Source organism: Pipra filicauda, unplaced genomic scaffold, assembly GCF_003945595.2.
Source record: "Pipra filicauda isolate LSUMZ 115617 unplaced genomic scaffold, ASM394559v2 scaffold389_size666192_pilon, whole genome shotgun sequence".
Taxonomy (NCBI): domain Eukaryota; kingdom Metazoa; phylum Chordata; class Aves; order Passeriformes; family Pipridae; genus Pipra; species Pipra filicauda.
Genome location: NW_024104519.1, coordinates 426,008 through 451,070, shown reverse-complemented (window position 1 = coordinate 451,070; position 25,063 = coordinate 426,008). Strand labels below are relative to the sequence as shown.

The window sequence follows — 25,063 nt, the reverse complement described above, 5'->3', positions numbered from 1 at the left end:
GCAAACCCATGGCAATACTGAGCAAAGAAAACGCTGATGAGTTACTATTAGTTGTGACCCAGGAGTTTTCAGTTAGATAAACAAAAAATTGCATTTAGCCACGTGCCCCCAGAAGAAGATTTTTCCCATTTTTCTACAAGCAATAAGGGAAAGAATACCATGATCTTTTACCAAAAAAAAAAAACAAACAAAAACAAAACCCAAAACAAAAAAAACCCACATAATTTCTGTTCCAAATCTTTCTGATTTAGTCCACAAACAATTTTGGTTTGATTGCCCCTATGACCATAGGGGCTGGCTGAGTTTCAGCTGCACATATGCACTGATGTTTGCTTCCATCAGGTGTTTGCTTTGCAAAGCTTTCATAATCCCAGAACCACAGAGTGGTTTGGGTTGGGAGGGACTCTAAAGATCATTTAGTTCCAACTCCCCTGTCATGGACAGGGATGCCTCTCTTCAGCTTCAAAGGTGCATCCAAGGACCTGCTTTCCATACCTGTGAAGTTGGCTTTTCTGAACAAAGCAAACCTTGGACTAAGGGCAGCAAAGCAATGCAAGCTGGGGCCTGGATGGCTGAAGGAAAGGTTCACTTGGAATTGTGCAGAAAACTGCAATTTCCCCAGCCTGTGGAATCATGTCGGGAGCAGGGCACTGAGCTTAAGGTGAGCCAAGGGCTCTCCATGCTTGGTGAGGGGAGCTTGGGTTTGAAACCATTTGCAGGTGTTAAGGAGCACAGTGTAAGGTGGCAGGCCAGCAAATCCCTTGTTCTCAGGCCTGGGATGCAGTTGAGGACCATTGGAGTGGGTTGAGGGGCTGGACTATGGGAGAAGGAGGATCTCTGTGCTGGCAATTGCATGGGGCACTAATCAAAGTGTCCTGTCCCACATTTTGAGATAGGCTGAAGAAGGCTCATATCACAGCAACAAGTCCTACTAAGATGTTAAAGCAATGCTCCTCAGGAAGGTAAGCCACCCAGAAGAGTGTTAGAGAGAAATACAGAATTAATTCTCCACCTATGTCAGCATTTAAATTAGAAAAATTGAGCTATTAAAAGAATCGGGTGCTGGAAGAAATGAAAATCATTCACATCAATCCAAAACATTTGTTACAACTACTGTCAGGAATGATTACAATGGACTCACAGATTCTTCTGAAATGAACAGCTGCAATTGAAAAATAATAATATTTTACCTAAACAGCGATGCCACCAGAATCACATGGCAGCAGCACACCAGTGTAGAAACCATGAGAGTGTTTGATGAGGAAAACTCCCCGCCACCAGCAGTCACTTACGGCCATGAGACGATTTAAACTCAACTCCAAAAGGAATAGAGAAGTATTTAAACCCATTTCCTTCCCTCTGGCTACAGGAGGGGTCACAACTGCTCTCCCCAGGTGAGCAAATGAACCCTCCCTCCTCTGCTGTCAGCATGGGTTTTCAGAGCCAGAGCAAACACAGAAGCAGAAGCCAGGGCAGAGTGGGCTTCTTTCATGAGGAGGGAAGCAAAGAGGAAGGGATTCCCTCTTCCTCCTTGGAAGCTGATAAGAACTGCCCTTGGCTTCCTCAGCTTGGCCAAGGGAAAGCAGGCTGCTGCACCCACAGCTACAGACTTGTACTGACAGCTGGGTCTTCACCCCCCAAACATAAATACCATTATCAGACACACAGCAGAGAGAAGAATGTGAACAGGCTCTTCCCTGAGCAGACCTGTGCAAAACCTCCCCTCCTGCAGGACCATCCACAGCTACTTATTCTGCCCCACACTCTGCCAGGCATCCACTGAAAGGACTGCATTTAGCTCTTAGTGTATTAATAAGTGTTCTGATTAATAATTAAATAGTAGCTGCTGGCCATAAAAGAGGTGACTAGTTGGGAAGTTAAAACAGTCTGTCATGAAATATGCACCCACCTCCACGTTCCAGTTTCAGGGGAGGTTTTATCCAACATCTTTGCCTTTGCGTGGGACCATATTTTGCAAGGAGAAGACCAGAGCTCAAGTTCCAGAGCCTCAGGGTATTCTTGAATTTATTCTCTCTCACTGGGATATTTATCACCCCCTAAACCACCAGAGGAGAGGGCAGGTGGTCAGTGCTTCACAGGGAAATTTTTGGAAATGAGAGGAAGATTCAGTATCCAGGCCTCTGGGTAAGATACAGAAATTAGACTTATTGGTCACAAATGATTTTAAAGCCCTCAGAGATTTTTTTTATTTTTTTTTTTAAATTTCAACTAAAGCAGGGCCATCTGCCTGGATGTTTTGCCAGACTACCTGCACTTTATCTACCTAAATAGCTGGTATAACAGACTAGAGCATTTTTATTCATGACTAGTCAGTTGGTTTGCAATTTTAAATTGTTTCACTATTCTACCCCCATACTGTTCAGGGTGGAACCATGCATCAGAAGCCTGATGAATGAATCACCTCCAGACTTTTATGCTGCTGTAATTTGTACCTGAACAATCAAAATTAAAGGGAACCCTGTGACATGCACTGTCCACATAACAAGCAAAGCAAGCCATGCACAGCTCAAAACACCTGCCACAACTCAGACTTCCATAAGACCAACTCTCCACCAGCCTTGGAGCCTGCATGAATCAGCAGCAATCATCCTGCACATTCAGATTTTTAGCTGAAGTGCCTCCAAAAAGGCTTTCTCCTCCATGGAAAGATATTTATGCTCAGGCAGAAAATTTAAGTATCTATGTATATGTTGCCTAAAACAGAGCTTTATGGATTACAACATATCATTGTGCCAACTAATGAGGCATCATTCTGTTGGTTTGTAAGACCCTTCCATAAACCAGAAAGCCAGGATTTTCTCTCCCATGATACACCAGGGACATGCATATTGGAAAACACAATTATAGTTGTGCACCCAGCCCACAGGAGAGTAGAGGGATGTAAAGAGACATAACTAATCCCAGCCTGATTCAGGGGCACTCAGAAAGACTTTAACAACCATTTGGATTTTTTTTTATTCCACACCCTCCCCCCTTCAAATCTAAGTTAATGCCTCAGTAGTTCAGTAAACAGAGATTTTTCATGAAAACAAGAGGTTAATCAAAGCCTCTCTACTCTGTCACAGAGCCCTAATGCTATTAGTTCTAGTTCCAGTCTCTGAGCTCAGTGTGACTCAACAAAAAAAAATCCCTTGAATTCCTAAGTAGGACCCTTATCCTACTAGTGGCATTTCCCAATTGAACTTTATCTAGACAAAACAAAGAATACATCTTTGGGAAGGAAACATTTGTTTATATTTGGAACCAAAAGAAAAAGCAGTATCTATAGGTCACAGATGACACACCAGAAATCTCTAAAGAGATCTTTCATTTGACTGACAAAGTGGCTTCTCGCAGAGAAACCCCATGAAAACAGTGGCAGAAATAAACACAAAGGAATTTAACCAGGAATAAGAAAAAGGGTACAAGGAATAGGAAAAAGGAAGCAAGCTCTGCAAACACATCTAATTGTACGTGAAAGTGTGGATTTTGCACTGGCTTTCCCAAATGCACCCTTTGCAATATCCACACTATACACACTTGAACCAAACATGAGTCATCTTAGAACATTTTACAGCTGATGGGCATGTAAAGGTAGAAAAGAGTAATATTCCCCAGACACAGACAGAAAAACTAAAGCACCAGAAAAAGCCAGTGGCCTCCAGAGAGCAAAACGTGATGGTGGTGGCAGAAAGAAATCAGAGGTTCAGCTCCCTGCCTTATCCTCTCCCCATCAGGCATTAGTCCTCTTAATAGGCAAACAGTACCCACCCAATCATTTCCAGATCAGAAGCTGAATTTGTATTAATAATCTTCCATAACACTTCCTCAGACTGTCTTGTCTGCAATACTTAAGTACATTAAAGTGAGATATAGCCTGTTGGGCACTGTAGTATTTTCAGTACATCATCAGGTTGCTCTGTGTAGATTAGTTTTACTGACTACAATAATATGTGCAGCCATAACTGGTTCCCAAAAAAGCCCACCTTGCCTGTTTTAAAGAACTGGTCACACTGTTTGCTTTTCTTTGCTTGAAAGCCACTATTTGCCCAGACCTGCCAGGTTGTCACCAGCACTGGTGGCTTAAATGATGCTCCAGCCTAAACATCTGCTCTGATCAGAGGTTGCTGGGACCAAACCCTGTGTATTCTCCCCATTTTTCTACCAGATCCTCTCAGTGATCACAAAACCCTGCAGCCAGCGAGGACAAAGACCGGGCAAGGGAACTCCAGCAGAAATTACTTAAAGAGTAAATAAAGGGATGTTGTTATAATGAGAATTAACGTATACAGAGCTAGAAAACGCTTTATGGCTGGCTGGAGCCAGGCTTGAGTAAACTCAGAATAAACCCCTGTTTAAATTTCACGTGGTAAAACGTGCTGCTCTGAAGATTTAGGTACAAAGTCTTGGTTATCTGGGTTTAAATAGACTTCCTTTGCAGTAGCAATAGATCATCACTATGTGACAGCAGTGGTCCCTCTGAAATAAGTTAGTGGCCTCCTTTTAATTCCCAGCACAGATGTGATCACATCTGACTTTCTCACAAATAGCCCTTGTGACAGGATATAGACACCACAAAACATGTTATTTGGGGAAATATATTGTCACTGATATCGGGGTGGACACATTTTAATTATCTCACATGGTGGCAAAGATTTTTAGGTCCTATAAAAGCAATAGGAGAACAGACAGTGTGGGAAACCATTAACTACTTAAAAAAAAAAAAAATCAAATATAGTTTAGTTTCTAACAGACTATTCCAGAGCCTGTGACTGACTGTATCTTGTAGGCAAAGGGTCTCTTCATTAAAAAGGGAGCTTTCAAACTTTTTTTGTCTAAAAAACCTCCAAAAAGTAAAGTTTCAACAGTCATCCACCAAATCTGCAATCCTTGGTAAACATCCAAAATTCATACAGAAAATCTGCAGATATTTAGATTCTGGTAGAACTATAAAAAGGTTCTGAAATTATTTTTTTTAATGCCTTACCTCGTATATACAATCAAACAAGATGTACAAGGTTTGACTACTGCATTGATTGACTTGAAGGAGTTCTAGTTAGGCAGCCATTACATTGCACAAATGTTGTCTCTCAGCTGAATTCACAACACAAATCATTCTATTGGAACTGGATAACTAATTGACAGCCTTATAAAAGCAGAAAACGGTAGCAGAATAGATGGACTGTAATAAAACTTCTGATACAATATCTCACAAAAGTTTCATTTGAAAAGCTAAATGAATTCAAATTGGCTTCCATTGAAGCATTAAACTATGAATTGAAAAGTGATGAAGAGCCATTAACCAAGTGAGAGCAGAAGATTTGTTGCACCGAGTCAGGAGAAATGTTTTGTGAGCAGCCTCAGGACAACACGTGGAGCCTGCTTTTATTCACCAGCTTCCTTCAGAAGGACTGGGGCAGTCAGAGCACATTAATTCCATCTGCACTTCCCATTAATCCCACTGGGAAGGCAAAGCATCAGCTCCAAGGACTCAGTCCTGTAGGTCACACACTTCACCATCTCTGCTGTGATTGCAGGCGCAACTTTTCTGCTGTGACATTTTGGCTCTGTCATCGTGGCTTTAGCAATAAGCTTCTGACCTTCAGATCATCTCTCAACACCTTCCTTTCATCCTTGGTGGCTCAGCTACTTTCCTACAGATGTCATGAGGGTTGTAAACATCTGCTGAAGGGCGGCATGCAAGAGCAAGTGGCTGTTGGCTTCCAGCTCAGCTGCCAAGGGGCTGCCAAGCGACCTTGGAAAAGTCAGGCCTGTACCAAATAATGCTCTTCAGCTCCTTGAATTTTTGGTGAGTTACTGGTTAAAGTGACAGATCTTATCACCATTACTCAGGCAAGATGAACAAATACATTGAAAACTAAGGTACTTTTAAATCATTTTTACATTATTTTAAATCTGGACACAGAGATAAGGTGTTTTGCCCAATGACATCAAAATGCATATATTTTTGGTAATTTTCATAAACTAATATATTTTGATATCACCACACAGCCTATGGAGCTGCTCAGTGAATGTGGTCACTAACAGCTGCTTGTTATGACGGTGACTAGAGTCACACTGTCAGTAAACAAGAAATACACATACAGGCTCTCTCTTCACACATGGTTCTCCTAAGACTGTACCTAAATCACTGGTTTCCAGGACCTTCCACGCCTGACACTCCAGAGAAACCAGCAGTCAGCTATTTCTGAGGAAATATTACCACTGCTTATTATGTTCAGAAGTACTGAGGCGTCAGAGATCCATAAATTGTGACATTTGGAGGAAACGTCACCGACACATCACGGATGGGATATTTAGGGGAGTTTCTGGGTGGTCCAAATGACTGTGGGGCTGTCGGGAAGTTAATGGGTCAGAAGAAAGAAGTGCTGAGGCACATCAGGCAACATTCACCACAAGTGTGGTTTAGTTAAGTTATATAATACATTTGTGCCACAAGTAAAGCAACACCGAGTGTTACACGTGAGCTGGGGAAACAAAGGAGGAAACGAATCTGTGAGGGAGGATTTGCAGAAGGAACAGTCCCATTAGTTCCCATTTGCAAAAGGTTCCCACCAATTCCTGTAGAATTCCTGCAGAAGGGATAGTTGCCTGTCTAAAAGCATCATATGCACATGTGTAAAACCCATCTCCAAAGATACCTCCAGCCACTCTGCTACAGGGAGCCTTTTTCAAAGCTCCAATTTCTGAAATCATCTGGAAAAGCTGAAAGCCACAGAGAGATAGAAGCCAGAAGGGTCAAACAGCTCCCTTCCAAGTATTGTTTCACGCTAAGACTACTCCACTTTCACTGAGTGCACGAGTTGAGGTATTTCAAACGCTTTGCTTTATATTCATCGATTATTGACTTCACCCTCTGGCATCATTTAGCTTTGTGAAATCACACAAGATTACATGTGCACTATAGACTGACCAAACTGCTGAAAACACTGAAAAACTGGTGGTTTCACTTACAGGTGATTATGCATTGAAAACAAACAGTAGAGATCAAAGTGCTGAGCAGCCTCTCCACTCAGAAATCATAAAACAGAAGCCAGAAGGCCTGCAACAGCTTTTACCAGCTGAGAAGTTGCCCTTGTCTAGGTAAAAGAGTTTTCTAAATCTTTGTGGTGAGCTATGAGCAGCTGTCAGCAACACCCCTTATGAGCAAAGCCACACTTATAAGCACAGAACACATTACAACCTTAAGCCTGAGAAAGAAAAAAAAAAAGCTACTTTCAAGAAGCATATAAGTTCTGTGAGCTCCCTAAAAATGCCTCTTAGAAACTTTTCTGGAAGGAAAAAGAAAAAAAAAAAAAAACAAAACACAAAAAAGCTGGGTTTTTTTTTTCCTCTGCAGTGAACAGAAACCCTGAATTTTTGCTAATGGTCAGCAGGAGTCATATATCACTCAACTCAGTCACTTGTTTCTGTAATGAATGAGGAGTCACATGCAAGGAGCAGCAAGCAGGTATCATGATTCATTGGGCTGCTGGTAAACGGCAGGAGTCACACCAGCTTAGAAAGGAAGGAAGAGAGGGAAGGGTTTACATTACATTTTTAGCCTAAAGGGAAGTCTTATATATAGAAAATAAAGACATTCTGACTTCTGACTGATGCTGGAGTAAGATGAAAGCAAAGCTCTGGCCTGCCTCCAGGTGAACGACTCCCAGCGACACACTCCGGTGCCGACGGGAGATTAGGAATGACCACAGAGCTCCGGTACAAGTGTCCCGCTCCTCTCCTCGGGGCTGGCATCAGCAACGTGCTCTTACCCTGCTTGTTCCACCACCGAGCTCTGGGAGAAGGTCTGTGTGGAGGAACTGGAGCACAAGAGGATCACGGCTTTAATTCCTGCTGCAGTGTTAACACATGGTGTTAATAAGAGGCTGTTTCTCTTCCCTATCCTGCTATCGGTTTTAAATAGTCGAGTCCTAATCTCCCAATCAATCATCTTCCAAATCAGTACACTTCAGTCATCAATCAAATGCATTTGCAGGGGGAAAGCAGGAAGTATTATTTAGCAAAGAGGCAGCAATTTTTAAACCTCCGTTTTTTCTTCAGCCGCCTGAATTAAAGAAAAATTACAGTCCCTGCAGATGTCTGACATCACAACAGAGTTACACTGCAGAGCTCTGCTCTTGCTGGGGAAAGGCCCCACAACTGAAGATCGACTGAGGGCCCAGCTCCTTGATTCCTTGACCAAAGTGTGCCCAGCTTTGGGCTTGACCCCCCCGAGGAGTCAATGAGCGCTCATCAGTGACCATAGGAACACAGGACCTCAAATACCGGTTTCTAAAACTCCATTAGTAACACTAATTATGAAATATGGCCTATTTTCATGTTTTTCAAATTAATATAGCACAGGAACTCTCCAAAGGTCTTTGAATTTCTGAGCGAATATAAAGCTGTTGAACTTTAAGGGGGAGAGTTTCAAAGGCACAAATGGCACTTAACTTCCAATTATGCCTTGGAAAATGTCCCACTAATGGCTAATATAGCTGATTTATTTTCATAAACTTTAATTACTTCACACTATTCTTTTTTTTTTCTACTGAACAGTATAATCAATTCAACAGAGCAGTTCAAACAAAATGTGCAAACTAAAAGGAAGGTCTGCTCCAATGCCAGGTTTCCATAGGCAAGTTTAAATTCCTTATCAATTCTAGTATTTAGACATCTAGGTAAGTGAGAATGCTTGCACCTGTTACAACATCTGTGTACAACAGATAATAGTTTACATTAAAGCTGATTATTAATATTTTAACTGGAAGAGATTTTACCAGTGGGATGAAGACGTAGTTTTGTTTTGGCTTCTGTAAAGTCAGAAGCTTCTCATTTTAGTAATACAAGCAATAGTATTTGTGAAGTTGATTTTGACAGCTTGCAGTAGCAGTACCCAGGAGATCCAGCAGGACCGCAGACTGAGGGGGAAAAGTGCCATTTTAGGTCTCCTTGCATGCTATTCTGAGGGGAAAATGTGCAATTTTAGGTCTCCTTGCATGCTATTCCCTTGTGCTACAGGTGTGGGCTGAAACATTTGCTAAGTACTCAGGGTGATTTAGCAGCACATTTCTTAGAGCACAAGCCCTGGGTTTTATTTAATTTTAAACACAGGAGTCTTAATTAAGACGTTCTACCTGCCCCGGGGATTTCGGAGCCCCTCCTGGAGGGAGCGCGCCCGCGGGCAGGGATGCGCGCTCTGGAGCCGAGGGGAGAGCAGGTGTTGGCTCTAAAAAGCAAGAATATATTGCCCTCTAGTGCCGAAAGTAAGCGGAGGATGCAGAGCCCGACAGGGGGTTCAATTATTTTTTCCAAGACGCCTGCCTGTCTCACGCCAACCCAACACTAAGGCTTGTTGCAATCGGCTGTTTTGGGGGGCAGGTCACCCCCCCACCCCTCGAGGCTGCCCTGCCCACGGAGAGCTGCTCTCCTGAACTGGGAAAGCCCAGGAGTCGGGCTGAGTGACTCATCAGCGTCACCACTACTCGAACACGGGCTCACAAAGGACGCTTTGCTTGATCCGGTTTTATCTTCTGAGGAAATCTTAATGGGAGGTTTAATAAGAAGCGAAATCCCGGCAAGCAGACAGAACCGCGGAACGAGGGAAGCGCCAAAGAGGGGCAAATACTCCTAAAACTATCAGGATGGTTTTAATTTCCTTGTGATGGCTGTGATTTCTTTTATATTTCTTCTCTCACACGTAAGGAATCGGTAAATGCAGGACATTTTTCTCGTTTCTGTTCACTTCTGTGCACGGGTAAACTCTCGGCCTCGCTCACACCTTTTGGCCAATTGCTGTGTGACACACAGTGGGGTCACTGATGGGACAGCCCACAATCCAGGGGGATCAATCTCCCAGCACACTTCCAACTGAGGAAGGTAAATCAGACACAAACCCAAACCCGGCAAAGTCACAAACGGCCTCAGCAACAACTCCCTCTCTCTAAATGCTTCCTACAAGCACTTTCCAGTTTTAGGTGCAAAGCTTAAGATAAATGAATAGTTTCCAGAATAAAACTCAAAACGTGTAACCCGAGTTGTTAGAGGAGGACACATCAACTGCCAAGTATCTGCCTGGAAAAAGCACTTCTTCCTTGCAGTTCCAAAATTATCCATTGTTTACCATCTCGCACTGTTCCCACAGCCAAACAACATAAATAATTCAGGAAGATGTTAATTCCTTTATAAATCCATAGAACAGCACGGGCTATTTATTTAGTTAGCTCAAACTGCCTCTGAGTCATATGGTTTACTGTTACCAATGGCAATTTGTCATGACTGCAGGGAGAACTACCAGGAATGGCACAAGAGCTTCAGAGCCTGCCAGGCACCTTTGAGCACCTTGTACTTCATCCATGCAGGGACCCCCCAGTCCTTCAGCTGCGGGTGTCACAGACCAGGACACGCACCTCTGAGCCCACCCAACAGCCAAGAGAAAATTCCCTTGTGGTACTTTTCACTCTACATAGCACCTCCCTTTGATCCCTGATGGAGGCAGAGGCACGCACAGCTGCACCCTGCAGTTTTAACAGCCTGCTCATCCACTTGGAAAAGCCCTGCACAACCTTTATTGCTCCTTAAAACGACTGTGAAGTACTGATCACTCCAAGTACGGAATGGAACCTGGAGAGACAAGTCCTACAAGTCTTTCCTCAAAGTCCTCTCGTGTCTTTCACCTTGGTCACATTAATTTCCCAGTCCAACACAGAATTTATCACCCCTTCAAAATACTTACGCAGCTTGACATGGAACACGTCCCCATGTTTAAATAACATTTACTTTTTCCTAATTTTGCCCTACAATCTTCCCATTTGCAAAAGCAATGAACCATTTCAGATAAGAAATAAATAGATAAATAGATACACATCCTCAAAAAGTTATGGTTAGACTTTATTTTTATACCCTGAGAACAGGGCAGAGCTGTTTGATGCAGCCTCTCCTAGTGCATCAAGAAAGCCAAGTGACACTGAGTGCTCCTTGAGCTGCTCACAAACTTCCCTCTCAACTCAGATTACCAGCATCAATCACCAGCCTTATTAACGTGTGTTTTTAATTGCTTTATGGATTTTATTTTACTTTCTCTTCTTTTACTTCTTGTTGCAGATAATGTTGAGAGTTCTCTTCATTGATTATTGGCATTCTGAGAAAACCTCTTTCAATTTAGCTTTCCGGATCCTTTGACTTCCCGCTCCGACAGCTTTACAACCTCCCTGACAGCTTCATAAATGCTCTGCAATGGTCACATGAACGTCTCGGAAGGGGAATCGGCACCTCTGCAGCTCCTCATTCCCATGGCACTTTAGGAAGAGAGAGAACCGGAAAAGCGGCAGGTCCGACCGCAGCTGGAAGTCCCGCGAAAGATGAATCTAATCGTGAAGCTCCGCAGAAGTTTCCGAACGCTGGTCATCCTCCTGGCAGCCTTCTGCTTGGCCAGCATCCTCATCTCTGCCTACTTCCTCTACACTGGATACAAGCAGGAAATGACCCTCGTGGAAACCACCAGAGAAGCAGAGTGTGAACCCCTCCAACTTCTACCCTACAGGTCTGTGGAGACGAGAACAGCCAAGCCAATTGACCCGTCCAAAACCGATCCCACTGTCCTGCTGTTCGTGGAGAGCCAGTACTCCCAGCTGGGGCAAGACATCATAGCCATCCTTGAGTCCAGCAGATTCCGGTACCACATGGTCATAGCGCCAGCCAAGGGGGATATTCCCCCTCTCACAGACAACGGAAGAGGGAAATACACGATTGTTATATATGAGAATATTTTAAAGTACGTATCCATGGACTCCTGGAATAGAGAGCTCCTGGAAAAATACTGTGTGGAATACAGTGTTAGCATAATTGGTTTTCATAAAGCCAACGAGAACAGCTCCCCGAGCACCAAACTGAAAGGGCTGCCATTACACCTCTACAACAACGTGGCCCTCAAGGACTGCGTGGTGAACCCCCAGTCGCCCCTGCTGCGCATCACCAAGGCACCGAGGGCTGAGAAAGGGCCCCTGCCCGGGGAGGACTGGACAGTGTTCCAGTTCAACCATTCCACCTACCAACCGGTGCTTTTAACGGAGCTGCAGCCCTCCAGAGCCACCCCCCCGGCGCTGCCCAGGGCTGCCCTGTACCCGACCGTCATCCAGGACCTGGGGCTCCATGACGGGATCCAGAGAGTCCTCTTTGGAAACAACCTGACCTTCTGGCTGCACAAACTGATCTTTATCGATGCCATCTCTTTCCTGTCGGGAAAGAAGCTCACGCTGTCCTTGGATAGGTACATTCTGGTTGACATAGACGACATCTTCGTCGGGAAGGAGGGAACGAGGATGAACGTCAACGATGTGAAGGTAAGGCAAGGATTGGGGGATACCATCCCAGACACACGTGTGTGCAAACGGATGTTTAAAACCAGACAAAAAGCTTGAAAAAGCCGGAAAGCTCCATTTCCTGATAAAGGCTGAAAGTGCACAACTGCAGCCAGCAGATACAGAAACCACAACCTGAGATTATTTTAGAAGCCTGTTTGCCCACACACATCCAGAGATGCACCCGTGGATGTATGGAGGGGCATACACATGTATGTGGGGGATATATATATATAAAAAAATATCATTTATAGGCCTTTCCTGTATTATTTCTTTCACTATTCCTGTAAAGTAGACAGAACAATACAAGATGGTTGCCTTTTTAAACCTCACTATCACTATATATTGAAAAAGAACAAAAGGAGCAAAAAGAAAAAAAAAAAAAAAGCCTGAAAAAGTCACAACCCAAATTTGAGATAAGCACTTAGAGGTATCAATGACGGGATGGAAGCACAGCACACACTGGAGCAGGTGACATAACCATCAGACACAGTGAAAAGCCAGCAGGGCTTCAGGGGCTCCTTTACACCTATTTGATGATCTGGAGTATCCAGGGGTGCCACTAGATTTGTTCACAGTCATTTTCAAAGATGTGTGCAACTTGGAAGGAATAGACACAACTCTATAGCTTGACAGTTATTTCCTTGTAATTTTCCACATGTGGGAATCACATTCAGAGATTAATTGAAGTCCTTAAGCATGCAATAGCACATTCTCAAGCCTTTATTCTAGAGGGTTTTTTTCTGTAAATACCCCAATGCTTTCAAGGACAATAAGGAAGCCTTTTGTTTTGAAATGCAGATTTCTATTTAACTTCTAAATTCTTATTTCCGTGTCTACAATTTTCTGTATTCATCTGCCTCCTCATCCGGACCACTGACGTACCAAAACACCCAGCAAAAGCAATATTCTCATACACAATTAAAACCATTTTGCACACCAGAACAGTTTGGGTAATTCTATTAGCCAAACCAGGCGTATGAATGCTCATCAGGGCTGATTTGGAGTGCCTGGTGTCTGTGAGATCTGAGCACTGTGCACAGGCTCAGTGATCAAGTGCTCTCTCTCTCTGGAAATATCGGGGAAAATGCTCTGAGAAAGGGCTTGGATACAAGAGGAAATTAACTGAGAAGGCAATTGTGAAACAAGTTTTCCAGCAATAGCTTTCCGCCTGCACATTTTTGAGAGCGTCTCTCTGACGTGGTTTGCTCCACTAAGGAAGTCTATTATTATTCCACACCGGTTAAAGAGCCCCCATTACCAGCAGAGGAGAGTCCACAGAGAGACAGTTGGCAATTCAGGTCATACTGTTCACTGGAATAATCTCATTATGCTTAAAAAATAACAAGTCACCTTCTTTATTACCCAGCAATCAACATTACCAGGCAAACCTCTCCTCCTGTGCTTGGCAGAGCAGCCACACTTCCACTTTCAGTATAGGAGACATGGCAAAAAACTCCAGATCCAGGGGCCTGAGGAGGAGCTGGCTGCTGTTAAAAGCATTCAGCATTATTTTTATATGCTGCACGCACATTTAGCCATCTGAAAACCCACCAGTCCACACTGCTGAATATCTAGACAGCAACAAGGAAGATTTGCTAGGATCCAGACTTTCTGCAAGGAATGCGTGGTGAGCGTTCCTTTATGGAGTATGTTTGAGTCAAGGTACGAAGCGAAGCTTTCATTCTTCCCACATTTCTCCAGTGCCAACATAGCTGCCCACTTCCATCACAAAACCACCAACAGTGCCACTCACGAGATAAACCCTCACCTCAAACAAGAATCATGCCACAAACACAAACCATGGGGAGGAATCTTTGGCAGGCACAGGCTCAGAACCAACCTTCCCATCAAGTGCTCTTTTGGGGACAATAAAGAGTTCATCTCCCTCTTTAGATGAATGTTCACACATAAATCCACCTGCAACCTGACCACCTGTAAATATTCTGTGGCTTAATTTCAAATCAGTTACGTGGCACAGATTTGTTCCTCGGGGTGTCTCACAAACACTTGCTGCTCACCTTGGTCCATTTTTAGAGACTGGACATTCCCAGAATGCATTAACACACAAACCAGAGCACTTGCTAATGAACATAACACCGAAATCAGAGTGCACTTTGGTTAGCTTACAGAAAAAGATAACTACAGCCAGTTAGAGAACAATCTCCCCAGTCACTTGGGGAAGGAGGCAATTGAGAACCAGTGGACCTGCCTTCACCCCGTAAGGCAGAGCAGCTCTGCTCAAGAGGCAGAAACAACAAGTATTTAGGAGGCTGATATTTAAGTGATGCCAAAGCATTGCCATGAAGGAGTGGCTGTGTCCAGCTCTTCAGAGAGGGTTCGCTTTGCAGAGCTATAGGGACTCTCTGTTAGGCTCTCCCGAGGTGCCACGCACACCCAAGTCCCCTGGAAATGCTTTAATACACATCAGGTGCATGCAGAAAAAGCAAGTAAACAATTACACACCTCCTAACCTGGGTGAAAAATACCACTAAATAACATCACCCTGTTCAACCTGAGTGACCACACATAACTGCCAACCCAGAGGACACAACCAGAAATGAGTCTTCTGATAACAATATTAGTATGTAACCATAATAACACAAGTCAACCTGTTCCCCTGTAATTACTTCCTGCAACTCCAATGTTTTTATTCCCTCACAAAGCCTTTCCTCAATTAGGCACTTCAGGGATAATATGTAGTTTTATAAAGGGTGGCATCAGCTAGAGAAACAGAGATTAAAGAACAGAGTTATTATGGGCTGTGTTTACCACAGAAGATCTCCTGGTCCCTTGTGTTGTACAAGTTGTGCAAGGTCATGTCTGGCTCAGTAATTAAACAGGAACTCAGCAGAGCCACAGAAAGCTATTTTCCCAAGCTTTGCAGAGATCTATCTTGAGCCTAGCAAGCCTCTGCAAATGAATGTCTCCCTTTCCTGCCTGCCAATATATTATCTCAGTGCTTGTTTTTAGAAGGAAAAAGAAGTCATCAGCTAATCTGCAGAATTACTGAATTTGTGTCCTTGCAAATGGTATTGGTTCCCAACCACACAGAAGTCCAGTATCACGGGCATCAGTGATTTAGCAAAAAACTCTTAGAAACATCTGGTTATGCCGTGCCTGGAAGTGCCACACAGAAAAAAATTCAAAACTTTCACCTTTACAGTTTCTTTTTAACTGAGCACAAGCAAAGCTGCACTACCCAAACAGGGAGTAAGAACTTGCCCAAGCCTTTCTATTTTTTGTTGCTTTAGTATGAGATAGAACAATATTTACTCACCCAGGAAGAGCTCAACGCAGCGACCAGGGATTTTTCAGCACCTTTCTCAAATAGACTTTCTAATGTTAACTCAAAAACCCTGCAAGAGCACATTGCAAGCTAGGGAATTTATTCTTTAATAAATAAAACAAATAAAGTTGGGGTTTATTTTAAATCCAAACAAACTAAAAAGCATTAGCCTCTCACTTGCACTCCTCTTAGCTCAAGAATTTACACTGCACCACAACTCCCCTTTTATAGCCTTCTTCCAGGTGGACTCTGTTAGGAATCACCTGCTTCCCTCTCTTCCCTACCTCTCCCAGGTGGAGCTGGTAGATAATCAAAGAGGAATTGCTCATCCCAGCGCCACCATATCCCACAGCCCCTTCTCTAAAGGCCAGGCTTCCCTTTTCTCTATTCCTCTAATTGCTGCCACAAGGGCAAGAGCATCCTTGGGCTTTCTGGGACACTACAAAACGATGGAGCTTTGGAATGTTATCTGTGTTACTGCTGACTGCAGTCCTTCCTTCTCCTTGCAGCCCATCTTGTGTTGTCCCCCCTTCTTCCACTCTGAGCTCCACTTACCTCAGTGAAAATAAGAATTGCATTAGGCTCTGACACCTCCTCACTGCCACAGTCTGCACTTTGTCTTTGACCTTCACCATCATTAAAATGCCTGGAACACTTAAAGGCTGTGATTTTTGGCTCATTTCAGTATTTTAAAGGCAAGAAAACTCATGTTGGAGTTGCATCTTTTATGGTAATTCCAAATTAAAGAGTACTGGCTCAACAGGAGGCTGAGCTCAACAACTGAGTATCTCCAGCACTTGCTTTTCCTGATCTTTGAGCAAGGACAACTGCTTTCAGGTGGAATAACTGGACATGTCTGGGCCACATCCCCAGGCACGGCAGAGTGCTCAGTTGGTACAAAACTGTGGGTGGGCACAGGGCGAGCAAAGCTCTCTGGGCTGCTGTGGGCAAAGAGGCAGGGCAGATGGCAATGGATACTTGGATTTCTAACTCAGGTTTCTGAGGTGTTCCTCTGGATGCCCTTGTACCCCTCCTACACTCACACTGAACTGCAGGGAAGGTTATGGTGAAGCTACAGCAGCCCAACACCTCAATCTGCATCCAGGTGCTTCAAAATGTCCTCACTACAATCCCCTAAATCCCCAGTGCTTGGGCAACACTCAAAACTCCCTGTGCTATAAAGAGACACAGGAAACAAACCCCTTTTGATTGTTCATTCATCCGGGGCTTTTTCCTTCAGCACAAGCTGCAAAGAGCAGTTGCTTCCCTGCTGATGATGTGAGATAAAATAATCATCCCTCTACCCTTCTAATAAGGCCCAGACCAACGGGCAGTTCAGGGAGAAAGCAAAAGCAGGAGATGAATGAGCACAGGAGGCCAGAGGAGACAGCCCAGCATCAGTCATTACAGGCTGTGTGGCACTAATGTCACCTTTTAAAGCACTTGAGAGCGGCAGTGAAGAGCACGACGAAGTGAAATTCTGGAGTTCCCACTTTTGGAAGGTCCTAAAGCATTTAAAAATGAATTTAAATAGTAGCTGAGAGGCATTATAAGAAAACCTTAATAATCAGATGATCTTTTTAAAAATGGGAGTGTCTGCTCCATTCTGCCTCATCAGAGATGACAGTTCATTCAATATTTTCCTTGTCTGGGTCTCCTGAATCACCCAATTCTTTCTGTAATAATTTGAGTGTTGAATACTGCTCAAGTGCCTTGTCAAGATACATCACACCAAATGTTCCACACTTCTTTTGTTTCAATAGACTGTCCTTTCATTCAGAATTTCAGTACCACCGTAGTTAAAAACCACCATTCCTTTGCCACCAGCAAAACATTTATTTTTCCTCCTTGGCAGCCTGATGGATTGACTGCGTATCCAAATACCCTCCCCGAATGATAACAGATTTGGGGTTCTCTCCTCTGCCAGGTTCCCACTGAAGATTTGGTAGGTCTTGACAGAAAACAAATTCTGGTGGCTGTAATTTTCTAGCTCTTTCATTTATTAAACAATTACACTCCTTCCACGTGTCTCACGCTCTGTCACGTGGTCTAAGCGAGATTTTCCCGAACGTCTGAGAACTCACTCGGTGTTCTCCTGTCCCAGAGGACACACTGGTTTTTGGTCTGCAGGCTTGCATGACTCCAAGCACTCCAATTCGATAGTGTTTGTACAAGCGCCACAGAATCATCTCAAATCTGGAAGGGCTGGGAAAAAAGTTGAATCTTCCATGAAGCAAGAAAATGAATTTAAAAAAAAAAAAAAAAAAAAACTCGGAGAAGAATCATCCTTCCGGTTATTTAACAAAAAGTTAGTTTTGAAAAAGATTAACCATTTTGAAATGTTAAAAAAACCAGCACAATGCATTTTAAAATATGGAAAGGGCAGTTTTTTTCAGTTATTGGTCTCACTCAGAGATTTCTAGTGCTCACAGCCTGACTCAGCACCACTGCCTGGTGACACGCTCCTTTGGCTACACTCCCTCTGATTTCCTGGATTTGTACTGATTTCTTGAATCCCTTCCCCAAAATAACTCTGAAGTCATAGGCTGTGTCATACTGGAGTATATTTCCAGGACACACGTGGTACTCTACTTAGTTTAGTTTCATTTAGGGAATCCATAGGAGCCAAAAACCACGTCTGCTTTATAGCAGCCCCTCGAGAGACCTGCATTAACCTGAGCTTTAAAACAAGGCATATTAGTTAAAAAAGAGCAATAACAATTGCTTCCTGCACAACAAAATACCACTGTGGAATGATGAAACAGCTTTGTAGAAAGGCCAGGCAGTGCAGGCTGCAAGAGCAGTCCTAATTATTCCTTAAAAGCACTTGATGCAGCAATAAACACATTACCCTGAATGCCATGTATAATGCAGTGCCTTCAGGAGCAGTGTTACTTAAGTGAACTTTAAATATGCCTTTGTCATCCAAATGTGAGCAGAAGGAACACTTAGAGCAAAAGCTCAGCTTGGCACCTGGCATTATTCAAATGATGGGAAAGTGGGAAAAGGGTGAAGAGACAGAAGGATGGACAAACAGATGAGTAACGGAGAAAATCCCAGAGAGAAAAGGAGAAATTTGAAAGTTCAGTTGTTTAAATTAAATAATTAACTGGGCATTTTCTGTCCATCTCTGTATCATAATGTACTATGAAAACAAATATATTTGACTGTGTCTGGCTTCAAATCTTTAGACATATCTATATACCTGTCCATCCATCCATCCTTATACCTATATACATATATACTCCCACAACCCAAATCCTATGATCTTTATCTTCTCCATGACTATGGCCAAAGACCCCTCCAATTACTGCTTTTGCTTATGGTGTTTTACATCTCCACCTGTCTCCTTTCCACACAGGCAGAATAACATTAAGGGCTTTTAGGGAAAAGTTACCAAATTGCAGCTTGTGCATCCTCAGCCTCCTCCTTTTGTGGGGTGAGAGAGCCAGGAGCACCAAAGGCACTGTTTAAGAGATTCACCTGCACAGGACCTTACAGCTTAAGTGTCTTTTTCTTTATTAAAATCGTATATTTCTCACATTCTTCTCTTTACTGCTGAATAGAACATTGTAAAAACACACTCGCCCGTCCTACACTACTTAGATAAAAATGATTTTTGATTGCTATTAATTCGTTTCTCAAAAAAAAAAAAAGGCACAAAAGAATATTTTTGGTCTCTTAGGCATTTATAAAATTCTGATATAAGACTACTTATTAATTTAAATAGGTTGACAAACCTTCTAAATTCGCAATGGAAATACTAAATACTGCTATTTATCATTTCAACAATTACACTATTTTATAGATAATATTTCATAACACTCAGGAATTTCTCTCCAGAAATTCCAGGAAGAAAACAAAACTTTTTTTATTCAGTTCCAAGTGGAATTTCATTTCCAAAATTTGCAAGAAAATCAGAGGATAAGCTATTCACAATTTCCTGCAAACCAGTGCATTAGTTAAAGCACTCTGGAGCTTTCTGGGCAGTGGTTTTGTTGGTTAGGGTTGGATTTACTGCCCCACACTGGATGCATTGGAGTGTCCTGGTGTAAAAACTCCAGCATTCATCACTGCTGAGTGGAGCAGCTGACAAAAAGCTCCTGTATTTCCAGTTAAGGCTGGCACAGAAGGCCTACCAGGGCAGCGTGGTGTCCTTCCACTGAGGGCTTCTCCATGAGCACCTTTCCCTGCTCAGAGCCCACAGTTTGTCTTGTGTAGGGAATAAAACCATGGATAATTAATTTTTTAAATCATAAACATCATTTACCGAGCCAGGACAATGCCTCTAAATGTCTGTAAACCTTACTCTTCTCTGTGTTTTTGTTCTTTCTTTTAATTCCCACTGATATCACCTTCCCAATACTTTTTGACCAAGGCATGGAAAAATTTAAAGGATTTGAGATTAGGATTTCAGTTTTCCTTCCTTCCAACTTGTGTAGCCATTTATCCTTGGACTAAATAGGGTGAAAAATCCTTCCATAATGGCAAAGTGGCAATGCAGAGGAAAATGAAGTTTATATTCTTGCTACTCCATCAACTTGGACTGCTCCAGTGAAACAGCTTCTCGTGGCAAAATGTTGATTTATTAAATGCAGAATGTTTCACCAGAATATGATTCAAACAAAATTATGTTCTGCCAGCTCATCTGCTCTGGCAGACTGAAGCAAAAGTGGGCAGTTTGTAGAATATTAAAAAAAAAAAAAGTATTCCAAAGATCATAATTAAATGGAGCTTTGGAATTGCTGATCTTCCAGAAATTAAAAAATGAAAATAATTCACGCTCTGCTGAGAGACTTCTTTAATATGAGAATATCCCAGGCAATGGATATTTCAGGTTTATACTGCCTCTTCATTTCATGTAAAAGCCAGAATTATTAATGTAGCTTTTACATTACATATTAAATCCCAAATACCAACACTGAGGCAATTTCTAAAAATTGTCTTGATATTACACTTGAACTAAATTCAGATTGAACTAAAGCCACGGGCTTCAAGCACCTGTATGTTTTTCACCCCAAAACATCAGCCCTTCAAGTAAAGGCAGGATAAAGGATGTTGGAATTCACATTTTTGACAGCAGCCTGGATTTGCTTGCCTTCCCCAAACCTCGTGAAATATTGGCTCTTAAAGCTGTCAGTGATTCTGCAGAGCACAAGTGCTTTTTTGGGGGAGTTCCAAGTGTTTGAACAGGGTAAATCACACGGGCAGCAGGTTGTGCCTGGGGAAAAGCAGGACAGGGGAGAGAGGCCCAAGGGATGAGGATCAAAGCTGGATCAGGGCCACGCTCTCTCCATTTTCCAGTAACATTTAATCCCCAGGGGCTACAAAGACCGAAAACCTCCTCTGTAATAATATTTACTGTAAGTTTTTAAACAAATTAGCACAAATGTTTGGGAATTAACTGAATATACACGGATAAATAAGCATTAATCTATATGAATCTATAATTAATAGAGGCTAAATACTCCATGATCGTAGTAATTTAGGAAATCTTTGATGGAGTTCCAGGCTTAAGTGTGAACTGCTGAGGATACCCTCTGCATGGTTAATAATAATAATAATAAAATAATAATAATAATAATGAATTACATTAAAAAAAAAGGTTCATCTGCAGAATGCGAATGCTTTAATAAAAAAAAAAGCTCTGTATGTGTCTTCCTGGTAACATATCCCAGGATTTATGTGCATCATAAACAAATATGTCTGTGGTATTATAAAGTGTGATTCCACTGTATTTGTTATTAGGAAAGGGAATACAGTTTCCCCATATGCTCTCACTATTATTTCTCCTGTAACTGGGAACGTGCTGCCAGTACATTATCAGGAAATAAAAGCTCCCCATCCCTGCTGGAAATATTCCAAGGTGGGTGTTGCAGAGGAGCCCCAAGTTAAAGACCAGAGGGAATTTCAGGCAGCAGGTGCATTTCAAAGCCCAGCAACAATATTCTGGTTTTAGTCATTTCAGGGGCTGGTTCCTGGTTCTGTAACCTTTGGGGGGGTGATAAACCCCAGCAGGGGGCAAAGAAGAGGGAATGCAGAGCCCATGGAAGAGCTTGAGGAACAGGGAATATTTTCCACAATGGAAAAGTCCCACCTATGTCTTGTTGCAGATTATTTTCAGGATTTGGATGTACACCTTGCCCAGTGATCCTGTTTGTCTAGCAGAGCATGAGCCAAGTGAAACCTCTCCCAGCAAGCCAGGATTTATGATTTTTAAACAGCTACTCCCGTGTAAAATAAAATTATGGCATTACCCTTCAGCTAGGAGAGTAATAGAATCCCTCACTTCAGAAATGAGTGGAAATTTAGTGTAACAACTAAAATTAAAAGGTGGATGGCTGGCTGAACATATTTTTCTCTGTTTGATGATCCTGTGTTACCTGGATTCATACTTCACATGGATTCATACTTCACGTGGATTCATACTTTTCTACAGTTTTCAATGGGAATATTTAGAGAAAAAAAGGTCTGCCTTTAATGATTAAGATCAAAAGCAATTAGATGTAAAAGGGAACTGACTCAGTAGTGGCTTGCCACCGAAATGCATGGGAATGGTTTGAAATAGGGATCTTTTTTAAACAACCTTCCTGTGCTTCTTTTGTTTTCTGAGACAATGCTATGCAAGTATTTAATGTGCTGGTGAGCCCAGCTCTCTTCCCTCTTCCTAAGTCCTAGAGATCTATTCACCATAAAGTTTGGCAACCAGTATTCTCATACGTGTGAGAACACAGAAAACCCCAAAATTTCAGCTGTTTTGAGACTTGTGAAGGGCCCACAAACATCAGAAACACTGATTTTTCACTGTATTACCGTTGTCATCAGACATTAACACTCTCAGCAGACATACCCTTCTTCTAGGATGCAGGCCACAGCTTTCCCCCAGAACTATTCCCTGTGGAAGGCTCTATCCACCACAGGAATGTGTTCTCATACAAATGATAAGTTGGGCAAAGGAATGAGAGGTTTCAGAATTATGCTCCCATTCTCTTCCAAGCAGCTGAGAAAACACGTCACAAAAGACATCAGTAACCACTCTCTGTAAAAAAATGCCTGTTGGAGATGTTCTCTTTCCCTGCCAAATAATTCACCTGGCGTTCTCAGGCAGGTGTGTCGCTTAGGAAATCAGGGATGAGGAGCTCGAGGAGAACACAGGCACACCTTCCTAACAGGAAATGTCGTGGAGGGATGCACGGCGCTCCAGGAAATCCAATACATTCCAACACCAAACCAGGCTGTTTGTCAGAAGCAGTTTTGGAAGCCCTGGGGATAAAGTCATCCCTGTCAGGAATGATTTAGCAGCATCTAGAAAGGGATGAGCTCCATCAGACAGTAGGGAATTTAATCAAAACTTCTTTTTCTCTCTGGTGGCCTAAATTCCCTGGTGACCTCCCACTGCTGGGGCAGGAGCAGGTATTGTCCTTGCTCAGGGTCTGTTCCAGAGCCTGGAGAGCCAGGTGATCCTCTTCCCTGCTCAGGGAGCTTTTGGACAGGTGTCATGATGCTTTTTAACCTGAACCATTTCCTTTGACTGTTAGAGAGATCCATTGTCACTTTTCTCTATAACTCCTTAGTTCTATGAAAAAGTAACCCACTGGAATTTCTGAGGTGCTTGATTTCAAATCAGCAGCCCCAGCTGGTGATCTGGATTGATTTTATTGGAGAACATCCCGGCCTTTGATGTTTCCATTCAAGAGAATTGAGTAGAAACTTAACATTGCTTTGGATCTTCCAGCTTCCTTCTCACTGGACAGCTCACTGTGCTGGCTTCAAGCTGGGAAGGATAATAAGGCAGGAGGGTTTTCTGGGATGGATTTTGCAAACTCCAGTTTTCAGTTCTCTGGACTTCCCTGGTTTCTGATTTTCATGGAGAGGGTGAGCAATGCACACACTTGCATAGGGGAAAAAAAAATTAACAAAGCACACAGGCTGCAGGTGTTTAGTAATTATTTGAGTGAATGACCTGGTATCCCCATTACATACTTTAGAAGAGGTTGTAAGGAAAAATAGCAATTAATGATAGGAAGGGCAACAAAACTGGAAATATTGAGCATGTGAGTTTAAAAATATCTGTTCACAGATGAAAAAAATTGCCAAGGAAAGGCCTGTTTCTGCTCTCACATTGGATATTTTGAACACTGCTGTTTTTTACCACTGACAACAGGAACAGAGAAATTAGTACCTGCTGTGAGTTCATTCCCCCCCCCCCCTCCCCATTTAAAAGCTTTAGAAGCTCTTATTTAAACATATGGAGGTACTCTCTTGGAGCCACTGGATCTATCCATCACTGTGCCAACACGCCCATTCCAAAAGCTGAAGGACAGACCTGAATTTTCAATATATCAACTCTTCCAATCTCTCCTTATGATTGAAACTGTGCTGGGAAAAAAAAAAAAAAAGCTTAATTCCCCAGCACAAAGCATATACATCAGTTAGTTTGTAAAGCAGTAAATTAAAGCAGAAATTTGAGATTGCTGGTAGGAGTTCAGAATTTTGAGATAAATGTCCGTGCTGAGAACTTTAGGGAAGTTTTATTTTTATGACAAGTTTTCCAAGTAAATTATTTCCAAGGGCGGTAAAGGAACAGAAAACTACTCTGATTAAAGCTTAGTAGATCCAAATCCACAAATGAAAGAAGATAAATAAGGTAGTCTCCATTAGTCCAGTCCTTAAATAATTTACAGCAACTGAGTGCCCACCTATAAGAAGTTGGATTTTTTTGGTTTTGGGGTTTTTTTTGCTTAGGGAAGCAATTCTGAACCACCAAGAAACCAGAGAAAGCAAGCACACACAACTAAACCAAACTGCAGTTGTTGATGCTAATTGTCTTTCATTCTGTATTTATGTTGTGCCAAAGAAGGGGAGACTTTGATCTTTCTTTGGAATGGCCTAAACATTCCTAAACTCCTCCCTGGGTTTTCCTGTTGGTGACATGCAGCACAGTGGCTGACACACCACACTTTGCTGCAACAGGATCATGACCACAGAGCCTGAATTTTTTAACACACTATTTTAAACCTTGATGTGGTTGGTCCCTTTAAAGCCTCGAGACGGTTTTCTCGTTCAATACTTATTTGGGGGGTTATTTTGGTGATTGATCAGAGCTGAGACAATGGTTCTGCCTCTGCCTTTCGGGCCTCTTCCTTGCCAGCTCTGCAATGGAACTGGAGACAGAAGAACCCCACCTGCCTCCTCGTGCTTCCCCAGCCTGAAGGGCCTTTCTGCAACACATTTCTTTCGCTGAAAATGCTTCAGCTTTTGAACTGATAAGAAATAAGCTCTAAAGCCCTTCACTGCTCTGCTGCAAGTGCCCCCAGCTCCTGTCCCTGCTGCAGGAACCTGAGGGGAAGGATCCTGGCCAGCCCTGGGGCTTGAGCCAGCAGGGTCTCCCCAGCCCCGGGGAACCACCGCC

At 42.8% G+C, this 25,063-nt stretch overlaps 1 protein-coding gene across 1 annotated transcript in view; it reads left to right on the top strand.

Annotated features, from left to right (window-relative positions):
* The window catches only part of NDST4 (N-deacetylase and N-sulfotransferase 4), a 100,837-nt gene that overhangs the window by 35,990 nt on the left and 39,784 nt on the right, over window positions 1-25,063 (top strand). The window contains exon 6 of the mRNA XM_039384988.1: window positions 11,107-12,344. Within this exon, the coding sequence (XP_039240922.1) occupies window positions 11,364-12,344 (981 nt within the window). The 5' untranslated portion in view covers window positions 11,107-11,363. The remainder of the gene's footprint in view (window positions 1-11,106; window positions 12,345-25,063) is intronic.